Here is a 20,475-nt window from a genome sequence, read left to right on the forward strand (position 1 = left end):
ATCAAAACTAACATATAAACTTAAAATGTATCTTTTAGGCAAAGAAGTTGATTTTGAAAATTCACCAGTCAAGAAGATTAAACTTTTTTTTTCAAAGGACAATTTTTTAAATTTATTTGATTATAATAGTAGAATTTCCCGCTGATCCCCAGAGCTTTAATATTCATCAATATTATGTTTACAACTTTTTCACTGAAAATGTTTAAAGTTTTGAACTTATAACGACTTTTCAACGCATTTTGTTTTTTGATGTAGCGGAAAATAATTTTAAAGCTTTTTTAGACTTACGTTATCTTACGTTTTCTAAACTGTAAGTTTTGATGCATTGACCTGGATTAACTCTCCAAACTATTCGAAGTAGTTTGAGCAATATTTTTTATTAGAGTTCAGCTAACTTTGTAGATCGACCAGTAATAAATCGATGCTACGGAAGTTTGCATCTTGACATAGCTGCATTGCAGGTCAATTTCGATTATTCTTGTTTTTTTTTAACTTCCCGCTAAGAAAATTGGAAATTTTCGAAAATCGAGAAGTTATTGGTTTTACCCTGTTTTTCAAAAATCGAGTTTTCATCAGATCTCGACGTTTTGAGATCCTAGAAAGCTTCCCTGATTATTCCCGCGATGGTGTGTGTGTGTGTGTGTGTATGTGTGTGTGTGTGTGTGTGTGTGTGTGTGTGTGTGTGTGTGTGTGTGTGTGTGTGTGTGTGTGTGTGTGTGTGTTCATTCAAAAGTTATTGCGGTTTGAAAATTCGAAAAATAGTGTTTTATTAAATTTCTACCAAATTTTTGAGCTCGGAGAGCTCAAAATGATACGAAAATGTTATTTTTAAGTTCAAAGAGTAATGATAATTATATATAATTGCATATAATTATATATTATTATATATAATTAGATGCAGCATTTTTTAATAATTATATATATATAATGAAAATGGTCTTCGTTTGATGCTCAATCACGCCTAAACCACTGATCGTATCGACATGAAATTACGACCATTCGATGCGAAATTTTTCCTAGATGGTTTATGGCTATTTATTTTTCGAATTCCAACGTTCTCCATTTTTTTATTGCTGTTTTACTTTTATGAACATTTATCCCGTTAACAAAAAACAAAAGACAAGCATTTTCTCTTGATTCTTTTGTTTTCATGGATTTCAACGGAGTATATTAAACGGATTATGTTCTTTTACATTCAGCTAAGAATCTACTCCCACACTTCCGCGCACCCACCCTCTCACTCCCACTTATACCCAATGGAATAATTGATGAAAAACAAATTTTCTTATGAACTCCACCGCCCATCTTATAGCATTAAATAAATATTTTTATTTTTAGATTAGAAATTTTATTAATTTTTTTTTAATTTACTTGCAAACGGCTGGACCGATTGGACTATTTTTTTTTGTTATCTTCAGAATTGTCAGGAGAAAGTTTTGCATGTAAGAAAATTTTAAAAAAGTCCGCTAAGAAGTTAAAAATTTCGATGATAATCGAAGGATTCCCATCTATATAGTCCTCATCATGAAATCTCGGGAACCGTACACGGAAAAAACGAGACTTAACTGGTTTCCATGTTGGACGGAACCTAGTTCCATCTACAGGGTGATCCAAAATTACTTTTACAGCGAAGATATTCGAATAGAGAAAACGATTCTGAGCAGAAAACTTCTTAGTCGTTACTGAAAATTTTGAGTAGTTTTTGAGTTATTCAAAATTTTCGTTGACCAATCAGATATGAGGTTTAACATTTAAAAAAAAATACAAAATAATAAATAATAAATTTGGCTGCGTTGCGATTTCCAACTTCACGTTTTACTTTTGTTTGTTTACTTTTTTTAAATAATTCTAATTTTTAAGAGTTTAAACAAATGTAACCTTTAAAATAAAATTTTTTTTTCTTAATTTTGTTTAAAGTCGCATAAACTACTAAGGTCGTGAGCGACTACGTTAGGGGGTAAACTTTTGAGATTGGAACTCGTTTTATTTCTTGGGCTGAGCAGTATAATACACTTAAATATTGAAAATATTCATTGGTTTACGCCGGACTCGAACCTGATCCAATGCTTTGGTAAGCAAGGGCCGGATCCGATAGGCTACTGCGCGCCTAAAAAATAAAATAAAATAAAATACTCAATTTTAAACTTAATTTTAAAATTTAAAGAAGCTATTGAATTAATGAATGGATAGATAATCAAAGATAAAAATTAATTTATTGTAAATTATAAAGATGAAAGATTCTAAGTTAATTGTCAGAATAATAAAAAGGACTCATATCAGACGAAGTATAAGGACAAATTCTAGGCTACTTATCAAGATAAAAATAAGGACTTTTATTAGGTAAAGTAAAAGGACAAATTCCCAGGCTGCTTATCGAGGCTACAGGGTAATAGTAAGGACCTTATCAGGAAAACTAACAGGATAAGGACCAGGCTATTTATCAAGGTAATAATGAGTCTTATCAGGAAAACAAATAGGACAACTTCCAGGTTACTTCTCAGGATAATAAAAAGGACTCTTATCAGGAAACTGGAATTTACTGATTTCACTGTAAAATTCTACTCATTCATTTTAAGAGAGTAGCTTACGATAAATGTCAGAAAAATAAAAAAATTGTAGAAAAAAATGCCTATTTTAAGAACAATATCTAGATCACTATGCAAGGTGAAATTAAAAAATTAACATTATTTTTAGGGCTGAGATCCGAAACTCCAACTTTATAAAATTCCATATAATTGAGAAGAGTTATTTCAAGTTTTAAATAATTTCAGAAATATTATAGATAAATAGATAGGTTGGATACGTATTAGGGAGATGACAAACAAGACAACAAACGAGACGATAAGCGAGACCACAAGCGAGATCATTAGCGAGACCACGAGCGAGATCATGAGCAAGACCATGAGTAAGACCATGAGTAAGATCATGAGCGAGACCATGAGCGAGATCATGAGCGAGACCATGAGCGAGACTACGAGCGGGACCATAAGCGAGACCACGAGCGAGATCATGAGTGAGACCACGAGCGAGATCATGAGCGAGACCACGAGCGAGATCATAAGCGAGACCATGAGCGAGATCATTAGCGGGAGCACGAGTGAGATCATGAGCGAGACCACGAGCGAGATCATGAGCGAGACCACGAGCGAGATCATGAGCGAGACCACGAGTGAGATCATTAGCGGGAGCACGAGCGAGATCATTAGCGAGACCACGAGAGAGATCATTAGCGAGATCATGAGCGAGACCATGAGCGGGATCATGAGCGAGACCATGAGCAAGATCATGAGCGAGACTATGAGCGAGATCATGAGCGAGATCACGAGCTAGACTATGAGCAAGATCATGAGCGAGACTATGAGCGAGATCACGAGCTAGACTATGAGCAGGATCATGAGCGAGATCATGAGCGAGACCACGAGCGAGACCATGAGCGAGACCACGAGCGAGACCATGAGCGAGACCACGAGTGAGATCATGAGTGAGATCATGAATGAGATCATGAGCGAGACCACGAGCGAAATCATGAGCGAGATCACGAGCAAGATCGTGAGCGAGACCGTGAGCGAGATTACCAGTAATACCCTTATTATTAACCTCTAAGAATTTTTGAATTCGATCTTGCTAGCCTCCACATTGTGTTTTTTTGAATATTCGGCCAATTGTCTTTTAATCTAAGCTTGATAACATGATTTTTACTCCTGCAGTTTAACCTAAACTTTATCCAGTAAAATCATCTTTCGGATTCTCCTTCAGTTTAGTCGTTCAAATTTATCCTGAATATTATCCTGCTAAGCTTTCAATTTTGTTGCCTTCATGTTATCCTCCAATTTAACTCTTAGAACGTTTTCCTTTTTTTAACAATCTAGATTTGATCATCAATTGATTCTTTCGAGTGTTTTAAGTTGTCTACGCGTTTAAAATCTCTGCATATTGTCCTTTTAATCATTCTTCTTATGGTCCTTCTGTATGATCTTCCTTGTATCCTACATTTTAGTCTTCTATTTTTTATTCGTTCATTCAGAACAAAAGAGCACGCTTATTACTACGTTCGCGTTGCGATCGCTTATCTTTTATTTATGTCAATCAATTAATTCGGTGTGTATCTGTCATTACAATTAATAATTTACTTAAGAATTTAAATATTCATAAATCGATTTTTCTCAAACAATATCTGTATTATGGCTGAATATACTGCTCAAGAGTATGCTGATATGATCCTCCTGTATGGTATGGCCAATTGTAATGCTGCTGAAGCACGGCGCAGGTATGCAGAGAGATTCCCGAATCGGCGGCATCCAAGTTCTCCAGTGATCCTTAGTGCAGTCAGCCGATTACGTGAGTCTGGTAATGTTTTACCAAATCACCGAGAAGCTGGTGCACCACGTCGTGCACGAAATAATGAGAACGAAGAGGCTATCATTGAGGCCGTTGAGGAAGATCCAGAGATCGGTATTCGTGGAGTTGCTCAGCAACTGCATTTGTCTTTTGGCACCGTCCAACGAACACTGAAAGATGAAAAGCTTCACGCGTATCATTATCAACGAGTTCAAGAGTTGAAGCCCGAGGATTATCTAGTTCGTATGGCTTTTTGTCAGGAACTCTTGAATCGTTTCGAAAACGATGAAGATTTTTTCAAAAAAATTCTGTTTACTGATGAAAGTAAGTTTGGCCGGAATAAGTTTTGGAATACCCGAAATTTCCACTGATATGCTCAAGAAAATCCCCACTGCACTATTGTTCGGAATCACCAAGACCGGTTTTCGATTAACATCTGGGCAGGAATCCACTTTGGCCAACGCACGATTGTAAATTAAATTTATTATAATAATTGTCTTCAACTAATTTTTGATTTGTAAAGTTCTAACAACAAAATTTATTATAGGTTGGTCCTTATGAATTCGAAGAAAATTTAACATCAGAAATATATGAAGATTTTCTCGATCAACATTTACGGCAAGAATGTCGAGAAGCAGGAATTCCGCGGAGGATTTATGAATAAATGTGGTTTCAACAAGACGGCGCTCCGGCTCATACACCAGGAGCTTCGCAAGCATGGCATCATGCAAATTTTCCCAATCGCTATATCGGTCGAGGTGGAATAATAGATTGGTCTCCAAGATCACCAGATCTCAATCCGTTGGATTATTTTGTATGGGGCCATGTGAAGGCCAATGTTTACCGTCATCCCGTTGACGACGTTGATACTCTGCGAGACAAAGTCACGGATTGTCTGAGAGAGATCACACAGGAGATGGTCGATAACTGCGCAACGAACTTCGTCAAGCGTCTTCGTTGTTGTATCCAAAATAATGGAGGACATTTTGAACAATTTCTATAATAGATTTGTTCACTGACGTTATAAATTTCATATGTTAATAAAATTTTTACTATAGATAATAATGCAGTCATTATAATGTAATGTTAGTTATCCTTATAGGATGCCTGGAAATTGTTCTCGTAATCCATCTGATAAGAGTCCTTATTATTATTCTGATAAGCACCCTGAAATTTGTCCTTGTACTCCACCTGATAAAAGTCCTTATTATTATACCCTTCAATAGCCTGGACTGTCTCCCGTTTGTTTTTCTGCTAAGAGTCCTTAAAATTATCCTGATAAGCAGCCTGGCAGTCATCTACGTCTTCGGCCTGATAAAAGTCCTTCAAATTATTCTGATAAGTAGCCTGGATTTCGGCCTTACAATTTTCCTGATAAGAGTGCTTATAATAATATCGATAAGCAGCCTGGATATTATCCTTTTAATTTTCCTGATAAGAGTTCTTATAATTGTCCTGATAAAAAGCGTGGATTTTATACTTATAATTTTCCTTAAAAGAGTCCTTAAAATTATCCTGATAAGCAACCTGGAAGTCATCCTCGTCCTCGGCCCGGTCAAAGACCTTAAAATTATTCTGAGAAGTAGCCTAGATTTTGTCCTTTTAATTTTCCTGATAAGAATCCTGATAATTATCTTGATATGCAGCCTGAATTTTTTCCTTTAAATTTTCTTTAAAAATATCTTGATAAGCAGTCTGGATTTTGTTGTCTTAGTTTTCCTGTTAAAAGTCCTTAAAATTATCCTGATGAGCAGCCTAGGTGTCTTTTTAATTTTCCTAATAAGAGTCTTTATAAATATCCTGATAGACAGCCTGTATTACCCTTCTTATTTTCTTGATTAACGTTATCGTCTTTAACCTTATAAGTAACATGGGATTCATTCTCTTAATTGTCTACAAAAAATTAATTTTTATCTTTGATTACCTATCCATTTATTAATTCAATAGCTTCCTTAAATTTTGAAATTAAGTTTAAAATTGAGTATTTAATTTTATTTTAAAGGTTACATTTGTTTAAACTCTTAAAAATTAGAATTATTTAAAAAAAGTAAACAAACAAAAGTAAAACGTGAAGTTGGAAATCGCAACGCAGCCAAATTTATAATTTATTCTTTTGTATTTTTTTTTAAATGTTAAATCTCGTATCTGATTGGTCAACGAAAATTTTGAATAACTCAAAAACTACTCAAAATTTTCAGTAACTACTAAGAAGTTTTCTGCTCAGAATCGTTTCCTCTATTCGAATATCTTCGCTGTAAAAGTAATTTTGGATCACCCTGTATAGTGAAAGAAATTTACAAATGGTTACTACTTCTATGTAGACTGTAGTAGGTACAGTTTCCGTTTATTTCAGTTCAATCCGAGATGAGGCTCAGAGCCATCTGAGATTTATTTGTCTCAAATGGTTGTAAGTACCGCGCGCATGCACGTCAGTCCCATCTTACATAGAAGTGGCGTCCATTTGGAATTTAACTAGAATCTATCTGCAGATAGTACCTATTTTTACATTATCATTTTCAAGTGCATTTTGCAATCATATATCAATAATATGAATGAATAATAAGTATATTATAATGAATAATACACATTATAATTTTATTCCAAATCAAAAAACTAATCCTTAATAAGTTTAAAAAAAAAATAAATTTAAAAGAAAAATTTTTAATTTAAAATTAAAAAATTAAAAAAAAAAATTTCAATTTCAGTGTGGTACTATTTTTTAAAACAAGATGAAGATTGGTATTCATCAACATCTTATTTTAAAAAATAGTACCACACTGAAATTAAAATTTTTTTTTAATTTTTTAATTAAAAATTAAAAATTTCTTTTTTTAATTTTTTAATTTTTAATGTTTTTTTTTAATTTTTAATTTTTTTTTTTTAATTTTTAATTTTTTTTTTTAATTTTTAATTCTTTTTTTAATTTTTAATTTTTTTTTTTAATTTATTTTTTTTTAAACTTATTAAGGATTAGTTTTTTGATTTGGAATAAAATTATAATGTGTATTATTCATTATAATATACTTATTATTCATTCATATTATTCATATATATTTGATTGCAAAATGCACTTGAAAATGATAATGTAAAAATAAGTACTATCTGCAGATAGATTCTAGTTAAATTCCAAATGGACGCCACTTCTATGTGAGATGGGACTGATGAGCATGCGCGTGGTACTGACAACCATCTGAGACAAATAAATCTCATATGGCTCTGAACCCCATCTCGGATTGAATTGAAATAAACGAAAACTGTACCTACTACAGTCTACATTGAAGTAGTAACCATTTGTAAATTTTTTTCACTATAGATGGAACTAGGTTCCGTCCAACATGGAAACCAGTTAAATCTCGTTTTTTCCGTGTAAGACTTAGAAGCGTGAAACTTGGTAGGAATATTACTTTTGCTATATAGAGGTCAGCTAAGAACAGATTTTAAGAAATTCATTCCCCAAAGGGGATTACGGGGGCGTTAACAATGAACAATTCCCGTTTTTAAACTATAGCTCCTATAGACTTCAAATTTGATAGGAATCTTCTGTAAGAGATGTAAAAATAGTCTATGAACGAATTTTACGATAGCTCACCTCACAGGGGGCTGCGGGGGTGGGTATTAACAATTAAAATTTTTAATTTTCCAGCTAAAGCTCCTACAGACTCCAAATTTAGTAAGAGTCTTCTATATGTAACATAAAAATGATATAAGAGCGGATTTTACAATGAATCACCTCCAATAAGGTTCGCGGGGGTAGGTGTTGTTATGTCCTAGACATTTTTTTAATTTTCATTATTTTTTATATTTTCTTGTTTTATTTTTATCTCTCAGTTATTTCCGTTTAAATATTATTACAGTAAAATTTATTTTCCTTATGACTCAACGTGAGTATTTAGGTAGTTCAAAACGTGTTTGAAACTACGGTCGGCGCAATGCAAACAATGATTTTAGATAACAGTCGCCTGCATGAGCCACGTTGAATGGAATTATAAAGAATTTTTGAGTATCACATAAAATAATTTTAGAGAATATCAACTAGAAATATTAATAGTACAACGAATAATTTAAGAAATATTTAATACGACTGTTTAATTCAGAATAATTGAAAGTCTTTAAAAATATGAGAGTTAACAATAAACTCAACAAATATAGTTATTAAATACTGAAGGTAAAATAAAGTAATAAGGGAGATTTAAGATATATTATATAAGAATAAAAGGAAATAAGCTAAAAGATGAATTATTTTTTTTTTATAAAGTGAAGATGTTTGAAAAATCAACGTACTGAATAAATTTAGGAAATAATGTAACAAAATAGTTTCAAATAGAACATAAAATATTGTGCGCATAAGAATAAATGTGTTTGTGTGTGTATTGATGTGCCTATACATGGACAGATGTATATACCACTAACTTTAGGAATATACCTATACCCTTGTAAGAGATAACACACAAGATAGTCGATGCACAGCTAGTTTCCCGGAACATTTAGAGAGAGGGTGGAAGTCCCAAACTAGAGAGCTAATTGGATACATTGTCCCCTACTGTTTCAATTATCGGACCCACCTAAACTCTCAGCCCCGGAAAACTGTCGTCGTATCGCTCTCTCGTGTCTAGGACATCCTAGTGTTAACATCGTCCTAAGAATATTCAAATTAAATACAAAAAAAAATAAAATCAATAATTACACCAATCTATAAATATTAAAATCGTAAATCAAGAATAAAGTGTTAATTAAAATCAGTTGTAGTGAAAATTATAAAATTAATTGAAGCGACAAACCAGGTATAATTTTAAAACATTACTTATTGTGTTAAACGGATTCAAAACTAAACATTGTATATAAACTGTAATTTTTAAGCGATAATTTGATTCTTAAACAATATATGTATTAAATTTAAACTACAAATCTAATCATTAAAACAAAACCTATCTTTCTCAATAAATTAAGTCTCAAGAGTTCCCGGTCTATAGGTCTTAATCGACTTGGGCCGAATACTAAATTATTTACAAAAAAAAGTCCAAATTCCGGACGTAACAGTGTTAATAAAAAATTTTAATTTTAAAATATAGCTTGTAAAAATTCTAAATATAGTAGAAATCTTTTATTTCCCCTGTAGAGATCATCTCAAAATGGATTTTAATCAGGTCTACTTCCGATAGGAATTGCGGGGGTGGGTGTTAAAATCTAAAACTTTAATTTCCAACTTGTAACTTCTACAGACTTCAAATTTGGTGAGGATCTTCATGTACGTGGGGATATTCGTGTATTTTCTTACAACAATCGTCTCTTTGGTAGCGGAGAAAAAGTCATTGAGAGGTTTCCAAAACTTAACGTTACATGTAGCTATCCAATCAACGGGCTAAGAATTTTACATTCATTTTACTTTTGCAGATCACATAACCGATGAATTCTTTTATTGCGGGATCGCGGAAATATAACAGATTAAAATGAATGCATTTTCCAAGCACTTGAAAAGTGGAAAAGAAATTTAGCTACTTATTTCAATAGAATTCATAAAAAACTTGAACAATTAATTTTCTATAAAAAATTGATGTCACGGAGGAAATTTTAGTTAACAGAAAATTTGTCGCACTTGAACCTAGACAGATTTCAACTTCACATATGAGAATTGCAATGATTTTAACTAAAACTTTCAATGCTCGTTTCAAATTTTTTTCTTCGTGTCAATTATTATTAATTTTTGGAAGAAAACCACAAAAATGTTATAATGATTGCACATTGAAAGTTACAATTAATATTAGCTAGAAAAATCACATGGATGAAAGATACAGGCTAATTCGATGGAATTTGGAATTTGTGCAAGTCTAAACAATATCGATGCTTACAGTTCTATCCGTGGGGCATATTTATGTTCATACAAAAATAAAAAAAAGGAGAATAATAAAAATATGATAAAAAAAAAATAAAAATGAAACTAATGAAAATAATATATAATTAGATGCAGCATTTTTAATAATCATATACAATTACATATAATTATATATAAATGCATATAATTATATATGATTATATATAATTATATATGATTATATATAATTGTATATGGTTATATATAATGATATGTAAACTGATAAAAGGATTTATTAACTATTAGAAATTTAATTTATTTGAAGACAATTATTTAGTTTATTAAATTTTAATAAATATTTTTTAACATTCAATAAATATTTATTTGAGAGGAAAGTACATTTATTAATAGTTAATAAGTATTTATTAATAGTTAACAAATATTTATTAAAAGTTAATAAATATTTTGTTGAATGAATTTGTTTCACTTGCAATGTCATATGATATGAAGATTGCTTATAAACAAAAATCATCTTTATAAATTATTTGCATTAATTATATTACATTATAATAACGTTTATTGTAATATACCGAATTCTATTACAGCTCATAATTATCTTTTATATTTTAAAATATTAAAAACGTTAATTTATTTAGTGATTTGAATTATTATCATGTATTCCAGCTATCGAGTTATAAAAAATGTCAAGAGAAAATTACTATTTTTGCTTTTGATTTTAAATAAATATTTGTTAACTGTTAACAAATATTTATCAACATTTAATAAATCGTATTTAGTAAATAATTTATTGAATGGTAATAAATATTAATTAAATCCCATGATGTTAAAAAATCACTTATTAACAGTTAATAAAGCTCATTATCATTAAATATAAACAAATCCTTCTACCAGTGCAACTATACAGAAATCATATATAATTATATATGAATCATATATAGTTGTATATAATTTTTTTTATCTCAGAGTCTGCGACTCCAATGATTAATAATCTATTAATCTACACGGAAAAAAAAAATTTCGTTCTGGTAACCTAACTGTAGAGTTACCACAACTATACACAGTTTACTGTTCGTTGTAGAGTTACAGTAACAAAATGTTATTTAGTTCTGATAACTCAATGTTGTTGAGCTCTCAGAGCTCTACGGGATAGTTCTCAGAGTCAAACGGTATAGTTGGAAGCGCTCTACGTTGCGCAGTAGTGGAGTGCGCTGACATATTTCATAACCTTCTAAAATGACAAACAGAATTATTTTGTTACTCATCCATATTATTAAAAATATATGACAATTAAGTTTCCAGTTTATTTTTTTAAGGAAATAGGTTTTTTTTTGTCAAATTGAATTTCGTTAGGACAGTTTTGTATTTATGGTTTTTCAAGGTTCATTTGCAGTGACTGTTAATTTAATTTATTAGTTGAATATATTGTGATAAGTAATAAGCAGGGCCTGGAAGTTCAGGCTCAACAATAAACAGTAAAAAAAGAGCGAAATTCGTTTAATAATCAAAAGCAAAGTGACAAACGCGAGCAAATTCACGCGCATGAATTTATGCTACAGCATATGCATGAAATGTCAAAACGAAAGTGAGGTTGGCTGCGAAACACGTGGATATTTATCAACAAAACCTCAAATCGTAAAATAAATAATAATTTTATAGTGCATTTAATGTCAATAAAAAATTTTTCTTAACGTGAGCATGTGAGGAGCAAGAAAAAAAATTCAGCAAAGTTTTTTTAGAATTCTCAGATATATCTTTATTGCCAAAAATACAGATTGTCTAAGACTACAACAATTTTTTTCAACTGACATCAATGAAATTTTTCTGAGCCGATTGTTATAATACAAGTATTCTGATCTATCTGAATCCGTACTCATTAAAAATTTATTTATGTAAATTCATCCGTAAATTTCTGTTTTGTGAACAATTACAAGATGTCTAGTAAATTCAGTGTGATGTGCAAAGAACCCTAGCAATATTTTTAAGACATTATTTTTTCATTGACACATGGAGACACTTTCTGTTCCTGGCACTCATGAGCGACACTTTCTACACTTTCTACACTTCAGCAACACGTGAGCGACACGCCAGAGACGATTTCTGTTCCGAAAACACTTCAGCAAAACGTAAGCGACGTATTTTATTTTTCAGAAAATTCAGTGACACTTTCTGTGCCTCGGAAACATCTATTTGAATCGATGCTATTTAATAATTTATTCAGACAAATAAATCTGTGAAATTTTATTTCATAAACATTAACTTAGTAAAAAATTTCAAAACTCGTCAACCGTCTGCTGAATCCAGTGTCATGTGCAAAGAACCCTAGTGATATTTTCAAAATTTTTATTTTTTTCAGCGACACATGGCGATACTTTCTGACCCTGAGACGTTTCATTGACACGTAGGCGACACTTTCTTCGCCTCGGATACTCCAGCGACAAATGAACGACACTTCGTGAACACGTGGGCGACACTTCTAGTTTGTGGACACTTTAGCGAAGATTAGGCGACACTTGAAGGATACTTCGTGGACACGTGGACGACACTTCTAGTTTGTGGACACTTTAGCGAAGATTAGGCGACACTTTCTGTTTGAACATTCTAGCGACACTTGAAGGACACCTCAGCGACACTTACTGTGCCTTTGATACGCCAGCGACACATACGCGACACTCAACACGGAAGACATAATTTAAGCCGGTTAGTGGTACAAGTCTAAATTTGGCGGACAACTAATAATTATTAGAATTTTTTCCCAGCCGATTTTTATAGTACACGTAGTCTGATCTATGTGGATCCCTTTTTAAAAATTTATTCAGAGAAAAGAATTTATAAATTTTGATTTCATAAACAGTAACTTCGTGAATAATTTTAAAATTCGTTAACCGTCTGCTGAATTCAGTGTCATGTGCAAAGAATCATAGTGATATTTTCACAATATTTTATTTGTCAGCGACACATTGTGACACTTTCTCATCCTGAGAGCTTCCATCGACACGTAGGCTACACTATCCTTGCCTCGGATACTTCAGCAACACATGAGTGACACTTCGTGGACACGTGGGCGACACTTCTAGTTTGTGGATACTATAGCAACATATGAGCGACACTTGTGTTTGAATCATTCCAGTAACACTTGGAGGACACCTCAGCGACACTTTCTGTTCCTCGGACACTCCAGCGACACATGAGCGTTACCCCTGTTGGAAAACTCCAGTAAGATCCTATCAAAAGCGACAAAAGCCACATAGAAACCAATAAAATTGATTGGTTTTTAAGTGGCTTTTGATGGGATCGTATTGGAGTTTTCAAACAGGGACGGGGACAAGTGAGCGACACTTCAGTGACATAAGGGCGTCACTTCCTCTGTTTAACATTCCAGCGATACATGGAGGACACCTGAGCGCCACTTCTTTTGCCTCGGACACTTCAGCGACACATGAGCGACACTCGTTGATACGTGGGCGGCACTTCTCGGTCATTGGACACTTCAACGACGGGTGGGCAATACTTTCTGTTCCTGAGACATTTCAGCAATAAATGGGCAACACTTTTTGTTCCTGGATCACCTCAGTGACTCGTGTGCGACATCTTCGGTTCTTGGGACACTCCAGAGACACGTCGGCTACATTTTCTTTTATAGGGACACCAGCAACACTTTCTGTTGGGCTACTTGTCACTTTTATTTGAAAATTAGTATACGCTGGCATTAGAGATTGACTTCCAGTGACATTTAAAGGGTATTTAAAAGAACCTTGAGCAAAAATTTTTTTTTGCTCGACGGGCAGAAAGCGTCACATTTCAGCCCGCTGCGCTAAACGAAATTGCCGCTTTCTGCCTTCGTCGAGCAAAAAAATAGCATACACTCTTCGGGAAGTAAATAAGAAAGCCTCAGATCACATGTTTGTTGACCTCGACTTCGCCTCGGCCAACAATTACATGTGATCTGAGACATTTCTTACTTTACTTTCCTCGGTGTGTAATATACTATTTTGGCTTCCGGGCGGAAAGTGGCAACTTTCGTGCCGCTGCGCTAAACAAAGTTGCCGCTTCCGCCTTCGTCGGACAAAAAAATAGTTTTTTTGTGTCACCTAGGGGTCTTGTTAATTGATATTCTAGTTCAAAAAAATAAAAAAAAAATAAAATTGTTGTAGTCTAAGACAATCTATATTTTTGACAATAAAGTTATCTGAAAATTTTAAAAATCTTTGCTGAATTTATTTTCTCGCTCCTCACATGCTCACGTTGAGAAATATTTTTTATTGGCATTAAATTCACTATAAAATTATTATTTATTTTACGATTTGAGGTTTTGTTGCTTATATCCACGTGTTTCGCAACCAACCTCACTTTCGTTTTGACATTTCATGCATATGCTATAGCATAAATTCATGCGCGTGAATTTGCTCGCGTTTGTCACTTTGCTTTTGATTATTAACCGAATGTCGCTCTTTTTCTACTGTTTATTGTTGAGCCTGAACTTCCAGGCCCTGGTAATAAGTTATCGGAATACATTAAAAAGATCCCATTTAACACAAAATAAAATTTGTTTTCATTTATTTATCTTTTCTTGTGCATATACGGCAGTAATTTTATTTACAATATTTATTGGTATAATTAAGAAAATGAGATAATTTTGTGACGACCACATTTTTATTTTACAAATAATTTTTATTTGTAATATAAGTTCTATTATTATTTTATTTCTATTATTATACTATTCTTATTTGTCATATACAATTATTGTTAGCAATATAAATTCATTCTGCCGCATGTATTTATTAAATTATCAATGCTAAATCGTAAGAAAAAATTACTAAGCAGACTGCCAAAAATTTGTTATAGTCTCAGAACGATCCTGTAGAGCTGTGAGAGGTAAATAACGTTTAGCTCTCAGAGCTCAACGATGTAGAATTGCAGGAGCCAAACGGTATTGTTACCATAAGAATACGTTATCCTACTGGAACTTTTTACAACTAAATAACTACTATAGAGTTCCTATAGAAAAATTATTTTTTCCGTGTATAGTATTTTTTGTGGATGAAATAATAGGTACTGTATTAATTAAGTTAACTTATAAAAATTGATTATGTATACAATTTGCATTACTTGTAGTTATTTCAAACTCTGCTCTACAAGTAAGTCTCGTAGGTAAACAAGTAGCGCGTCAGTCTTTCAAGCGACAGGTCCCTGGTTCGATCCCCGCGCACACCAAATTTTTTTTTATTTTTATAGAAATAATTATATATAATTCTATATAATTATATAAGGCATTTTTTTTTATATATAATTATGTATAATTATATATAATCTTTTTTACCCGGGTTACTATAGTTTCTCATTAATTTTTTATTAACTTCTGAGGTTATGTTATTACGATTATTCATTCTATTGTAATGATGAATGAATCTAAACGTAGTGTTTGTAGTACAAGTGTGGCCGAAGGATGGTCATGCAAAAAGATTGCTTCTCCACGACAGACACAAGATTTAGAACCGTTAACATTCACTCGTATGCTAATGTTAAATATGCATGTTACGATAGTAATACATTGATTAAGAGAAAGGTATCAACTGATAAAATAGGCCCGTAGAATTTTCATCCACAAAAACACTGGAATAGCTAGTATTGAGCTAGCTAGCTTTCACGTAGAATCCTATTTTATCGGTCGTCAATTTAATAGTTAATTTAAGTCCTTCAATTTAACACAAAAAACTTCACAAGCTACATATTTTTGTCTTCTGCAAATACAAAGTAGCAACATTTTCTAACCACAGCCGAAGCAAAATTTTTTGTGGTTACATTGTTTGCCGTCTTGACTAATAGATGATCATCAAAAGAATTGAAGTATCGCAGTACTTTGTCTCATTGTTGTACCCTGCAATTTATCAACTCAATTCATGCCTGATATTTCAGGCATTTTTGAGCTAGATTTCGAATACAATATCACTTACAGGCGTTTTTATGCATATACTGTTTGTCTCCAGTTCAAACTGGTTTACTTTCGTCGTCAACTCTCACCAGAGCATCGTATTTTGTACAAAACTTTGTTATTATTTATCTTAACACTTTCTACTATTTTTTATAATTAAATTTGTATATTTGTTTTTGATACGTAGTTCAAATATCGAAAATAGCTTTATCAGAAAAGATAAATTCATCATAAAGATTTTTGTATTACTAGATTCTTTTTTTTTTTTTTTTTTTTTTTTTTGTAAAAACATATTTTTGGTTTGTTTATTTTTTTATTGTTCTCTAAGTAAGATGATCACTATAAAGTATAAATAGAGTTATAACGAATGTATGGTATAGGGCATATTAAATAAAATAATGAAATCATAATTCATAAAAATTATCGCGTAGACGAATGCTTGGATAAGTTTTGGCAGCAATAAAAAGCGCGAATAATCAAGATAGCAAGAAATAGTGATTTAAGAATAAGAATAAAATTTATAAATATATAGAAAGAATTAATAAAACTGAGAATAAACACAATAGAACGTGATAAATGAAGAGCGGAAAAGGCCAGGCCGGATAATATAGGAATATACAATTGAGCAAAAATACAGTGGTAAAAAGTATAATGTACTTAGAGGAGAGAAGATTTTAAAATTTGAGAATAAACGAACGATTGAGAGACGTTACCTAAGTCACGGCCCCAGGAGCGCTGCTGCTGCCCCACTAGATCATATATATTAATAATTTTTATCGTCTGCCATTTTTTTTTTTTTTTGTTATAAATTATTATTTTCATTTATTCAATTATTGATTACATGCATAAATAGCACTCGGTTATAATGAAGGAGAAATATTCAAAAAATTAAGTCTATAAATAAATATTGAATCAATTTCATAATGGAAATAGATTAATTTTAAAAAAATGGAGGTTATTAAGCAGCAAGAAAACTGTTTCTCTGAAAATAACTAATTTCTGTATTAAGTACAGTTGATATTAATATATTTTGCGAGTCACTTGAGTATTTTTTTAATTTATTTTAATAATATTAGTATAAAATAAGAGCTAACATAAATTTTTTAATCATAAAACTAGAAGGTGCGAAGTTAATATATCTTCGCTTTCGTTTAAATGTGCTTTTTTCTTAATTTCCAAATTCGCTTTTTTTTAAATAGGTAACTTTCATAAGAAATTCTTGTAGCAAATTTGTATAAAAACCCTTGATGGCCTACTTTCTCATTATATTTTAAATTCTATTAAAGAAATCTGTGAAAAATTTAATCTGAAGAATCGTTAAAGCATATTCTCAATCAATAGCCAATGTTTCTTTCCAAAATCATGCGTGAAACATTTAACGCAATTCTGCTACAAGTGATGCGTCTATCTTTGAGTTATTTGTATGAATGAAATTGAATTTAAGAGTAGTTTTGTTACTGTGAAATACTCCTCCACTAATTTTATCCCTATATGACATACATCGAAAGTACCACAGTTAAAAACATATACAGTGATAGCTGTTAAAAGCTACCGTAGTTCTGTCTCAATTTCTCATAGCACACTAACAAGAGCGAGAAAGACAACCTGGGTAACTTTTAACAGCTTTCACTGTATCGATATCGAAGTTCTGCTAATATTTATTTTCTTATGAAATGTCCCTACCCTGAAAAATAAATTAACTTGATTCAAGAAAAGAATTCTTCAACCAAGAAAATCATTTTGAAGAATTTTATTGATTTTAAGTAAAAAATTCATAAACTATAAAACTTTTCATAATTTAAATAAATTTTAGTTGATTCAAGAATTTGTCATTTCGATTTAAGTCAATTAAATTTTCCAAAATGAATCTTTTAGTTCAAGAATTTCTCTCTTGAATCAAGAGTTAATTTTTTTTCAGTTTGACAGTCAATAGTGGTATTCAAAGGCTAAACACCAAAGAGCTAACAATTCCTTTAAAATATTTTTATACAATTCTTCAGGTACAGAAAGTGTCATCAAATACTTCTTTGAATCTTACAGAAAAATTTCAGAATAAATCTCTTACTAGTTTTTGTAGCAAGATTTTTAGTTGGATAAAGAAACCGACAACTATATAAATGCTGCGAAAGAAAAGCTTAAATAATTGTAAAAATGTCAACTTTAATTGTAATTGTAGCAAAAATACTTATCAAATGTTATTCTTCTAAATTCTTAGAAACAATTTTTACCCTTCAATAACTCAGTACCTTCCATTAAGGAAGTACGAACGCCAGGCGGGGTGGGGATAGGTATCGACTCTAGCGCGGTAAGGGGAAAGCAGTAATCATATGATTTTTCTTAATATATAGATATACATTTAACATTGGCTAGTGGCGACATTTATTTTTCTTTAAATTAATACACTTTAATTAGTCGGGCAAGTGTAAATTTTTTTGAATTAAATTTATCACTAATATATTTACTTTCATCCATAAGTTTTTTAAAAATATTCACCAACAGTTTTACGAGAAAAATACAGAAATGTATCAATCTTTGAAGGTTACCCCATAAGACCAATGTTAAATTCCTCAAGTTTAAAGTTAATTATTTATCTAAATGATTGGGCAATTTCCTTCAAATTTTCGGAATTTGTTTAGACATATTTAAACTTCATATTAAAAAAAAAAATCAAGCCTTTTATCAAAAGTTGCCTTGGTGCTCGTACTTACTTAAGTCAATTTTTTTTTTTTTTTGATAAATTTGAAGTCATAATAAAACTATGCATACTTTGAGAAAGGTTGAATACAATATTTGTTTAAGAGGTCCATAGAAATGCGGGTATTTTTAAGCAAAGTTAAGATTTTCAAGATTTTAATTTATACTTAACCATCATGTGACTCGCAAAGTAAATTCCTATTAAATTCTTAAAGTAATAGATTTAAAGACTAGTATAGGTGAGTAGAGATCCGATTATCAAAATTTACTCTGTTAAGTAATTATTATTTTTATTATTTGATTGAGCAGAATAACTTACAGTTTTTGCATTTACACTTCTTGATAAGTGTCTCATCCTTGATATCCTCATGACATGCTTTGCAATAAAACCATGCCCTAAAGTAAGAAAATGAAAAACCTAGTAAATAAAGCAATTTCACTATTAATATATTGATCCCCGAGTCGAAATTTAAACTCCAAATCAAACATATTAGACGTTCAAATCGTAGGTCCAACGTATTGATCGTTGAAAACGTAAATTCAACGTATCGAATATTAAAAACGTTTTTAATGTATGGAAAACGTAAACAGAACCTATAAAGAATTAAAATAAAATAACATCCAAATTCTTCAAATAATTTCATGATTTCGAGCGAAAATGTGCTAAAATATGTTAATTTAGTTTTGCTAAATAGTTACTCATTTTTACCAACGATTTTGCACGCCTCATAGCGCGAAGCGCGTGAGGTTGTGCTTTATACTAGACTCGTCAAGGTCAAGCAATTTTGTGATCTTTAAATGCCTCTATCATAACCATATTGCACTTATACAATAATATGAGTAGATGTACACCGATAAAACACTCAAATTAAACCAGATTTTACGCCTAGTTTACATATTTTTTTTTTTTAATTCAATTTTTATTAGAATTCATTACGATACGCACGTACAAAAACAAACGAACTTTTCTTATTTCTGTCACGTGAAAACTATGGCACCACTTGATCAAGCTAGATTTTTTTAGACTGTGTGCACATCTGACAAGAAAAACGAGAGTCGATATTTAAAAAAAAAAATAAAAAATACTCTGTAAGAAATTACTTAATTATTAATATTTTTTTTTTTAGTCTATTACACAATTTATTTTTTTCTTAAAAAATGGATAAGCGTTATGAGGAGTGCACTTTTGGATTTTCCAAACTTTATAGTAATTTATATTAATTATGAATTAATCGTTAATAGTAGATAAATAACCGATTTAAGAAATTTTTCAAATTGGGTTTTTTTCCAAATTTGAATTTTTTTTATACTGCCGAAAAAAATATGGAAAATGAAACTTATCTCAGCTGAACAAAAATTTAATTTAGTCTGAAAACTCTATACTCTGATGTTTTTCGGATTAAAATTCATATTTAATCCGAAATCACTTTTAAGGAGTAATTTATTTTCTCACTCCGATACTCTGATTGACAGAAGTAAAAAACCACTCCGAATTCATTCCCGCTATTCATATCAATCATACTATTTAGTATGAAATCTTGTAAAGCACTAGCGTGATAAAATAGAACTCATATTAACCTTATCAGCTCTCTCTATAACTTTACGTGGATAAATATCAAAGAAAATATCTCGTTACAACAAAAATTTTGATTTTTTTCATGATGAAAAATTGAATGTTCATTAT

General features: G+C 31.3%; 1 protein-coding gene across 1 annotated transcript in view; it reads right to left on the reverse strand.

The window, feature by feature from the left end:
- LOC123265791 (calcium-activated potassium channel slowpoke) overlaps positions 1 to 20,475 on the reverse strand; it is a 400,630-nt gene that overhangs the window by 153,317 nt on the left and 226,838 nt on the right. Inside the window, 1 exon segment of the mRNA XM_044729712.1 lies at positions 19,111 to 19,187. Coding sequence (XP_044585647.1) covers positions 19,111 to 19,187 — 77 coding nt within the window.

This window comes from Cotesia glomerata, linkage group LG5 (assembly GCF_020080835.1).
Source record: "Cotesia glomerata isolate CgM1 linkage group LG5, MPM_Cglom_v2.3, whole genome shotgun sequence".
Lineage (NCBI taxonomy): Eukaryota > Metazoa > Arthropoda > Insecta > Hymenoptera > Braconidae > Cotesia > Cotesia glomerata.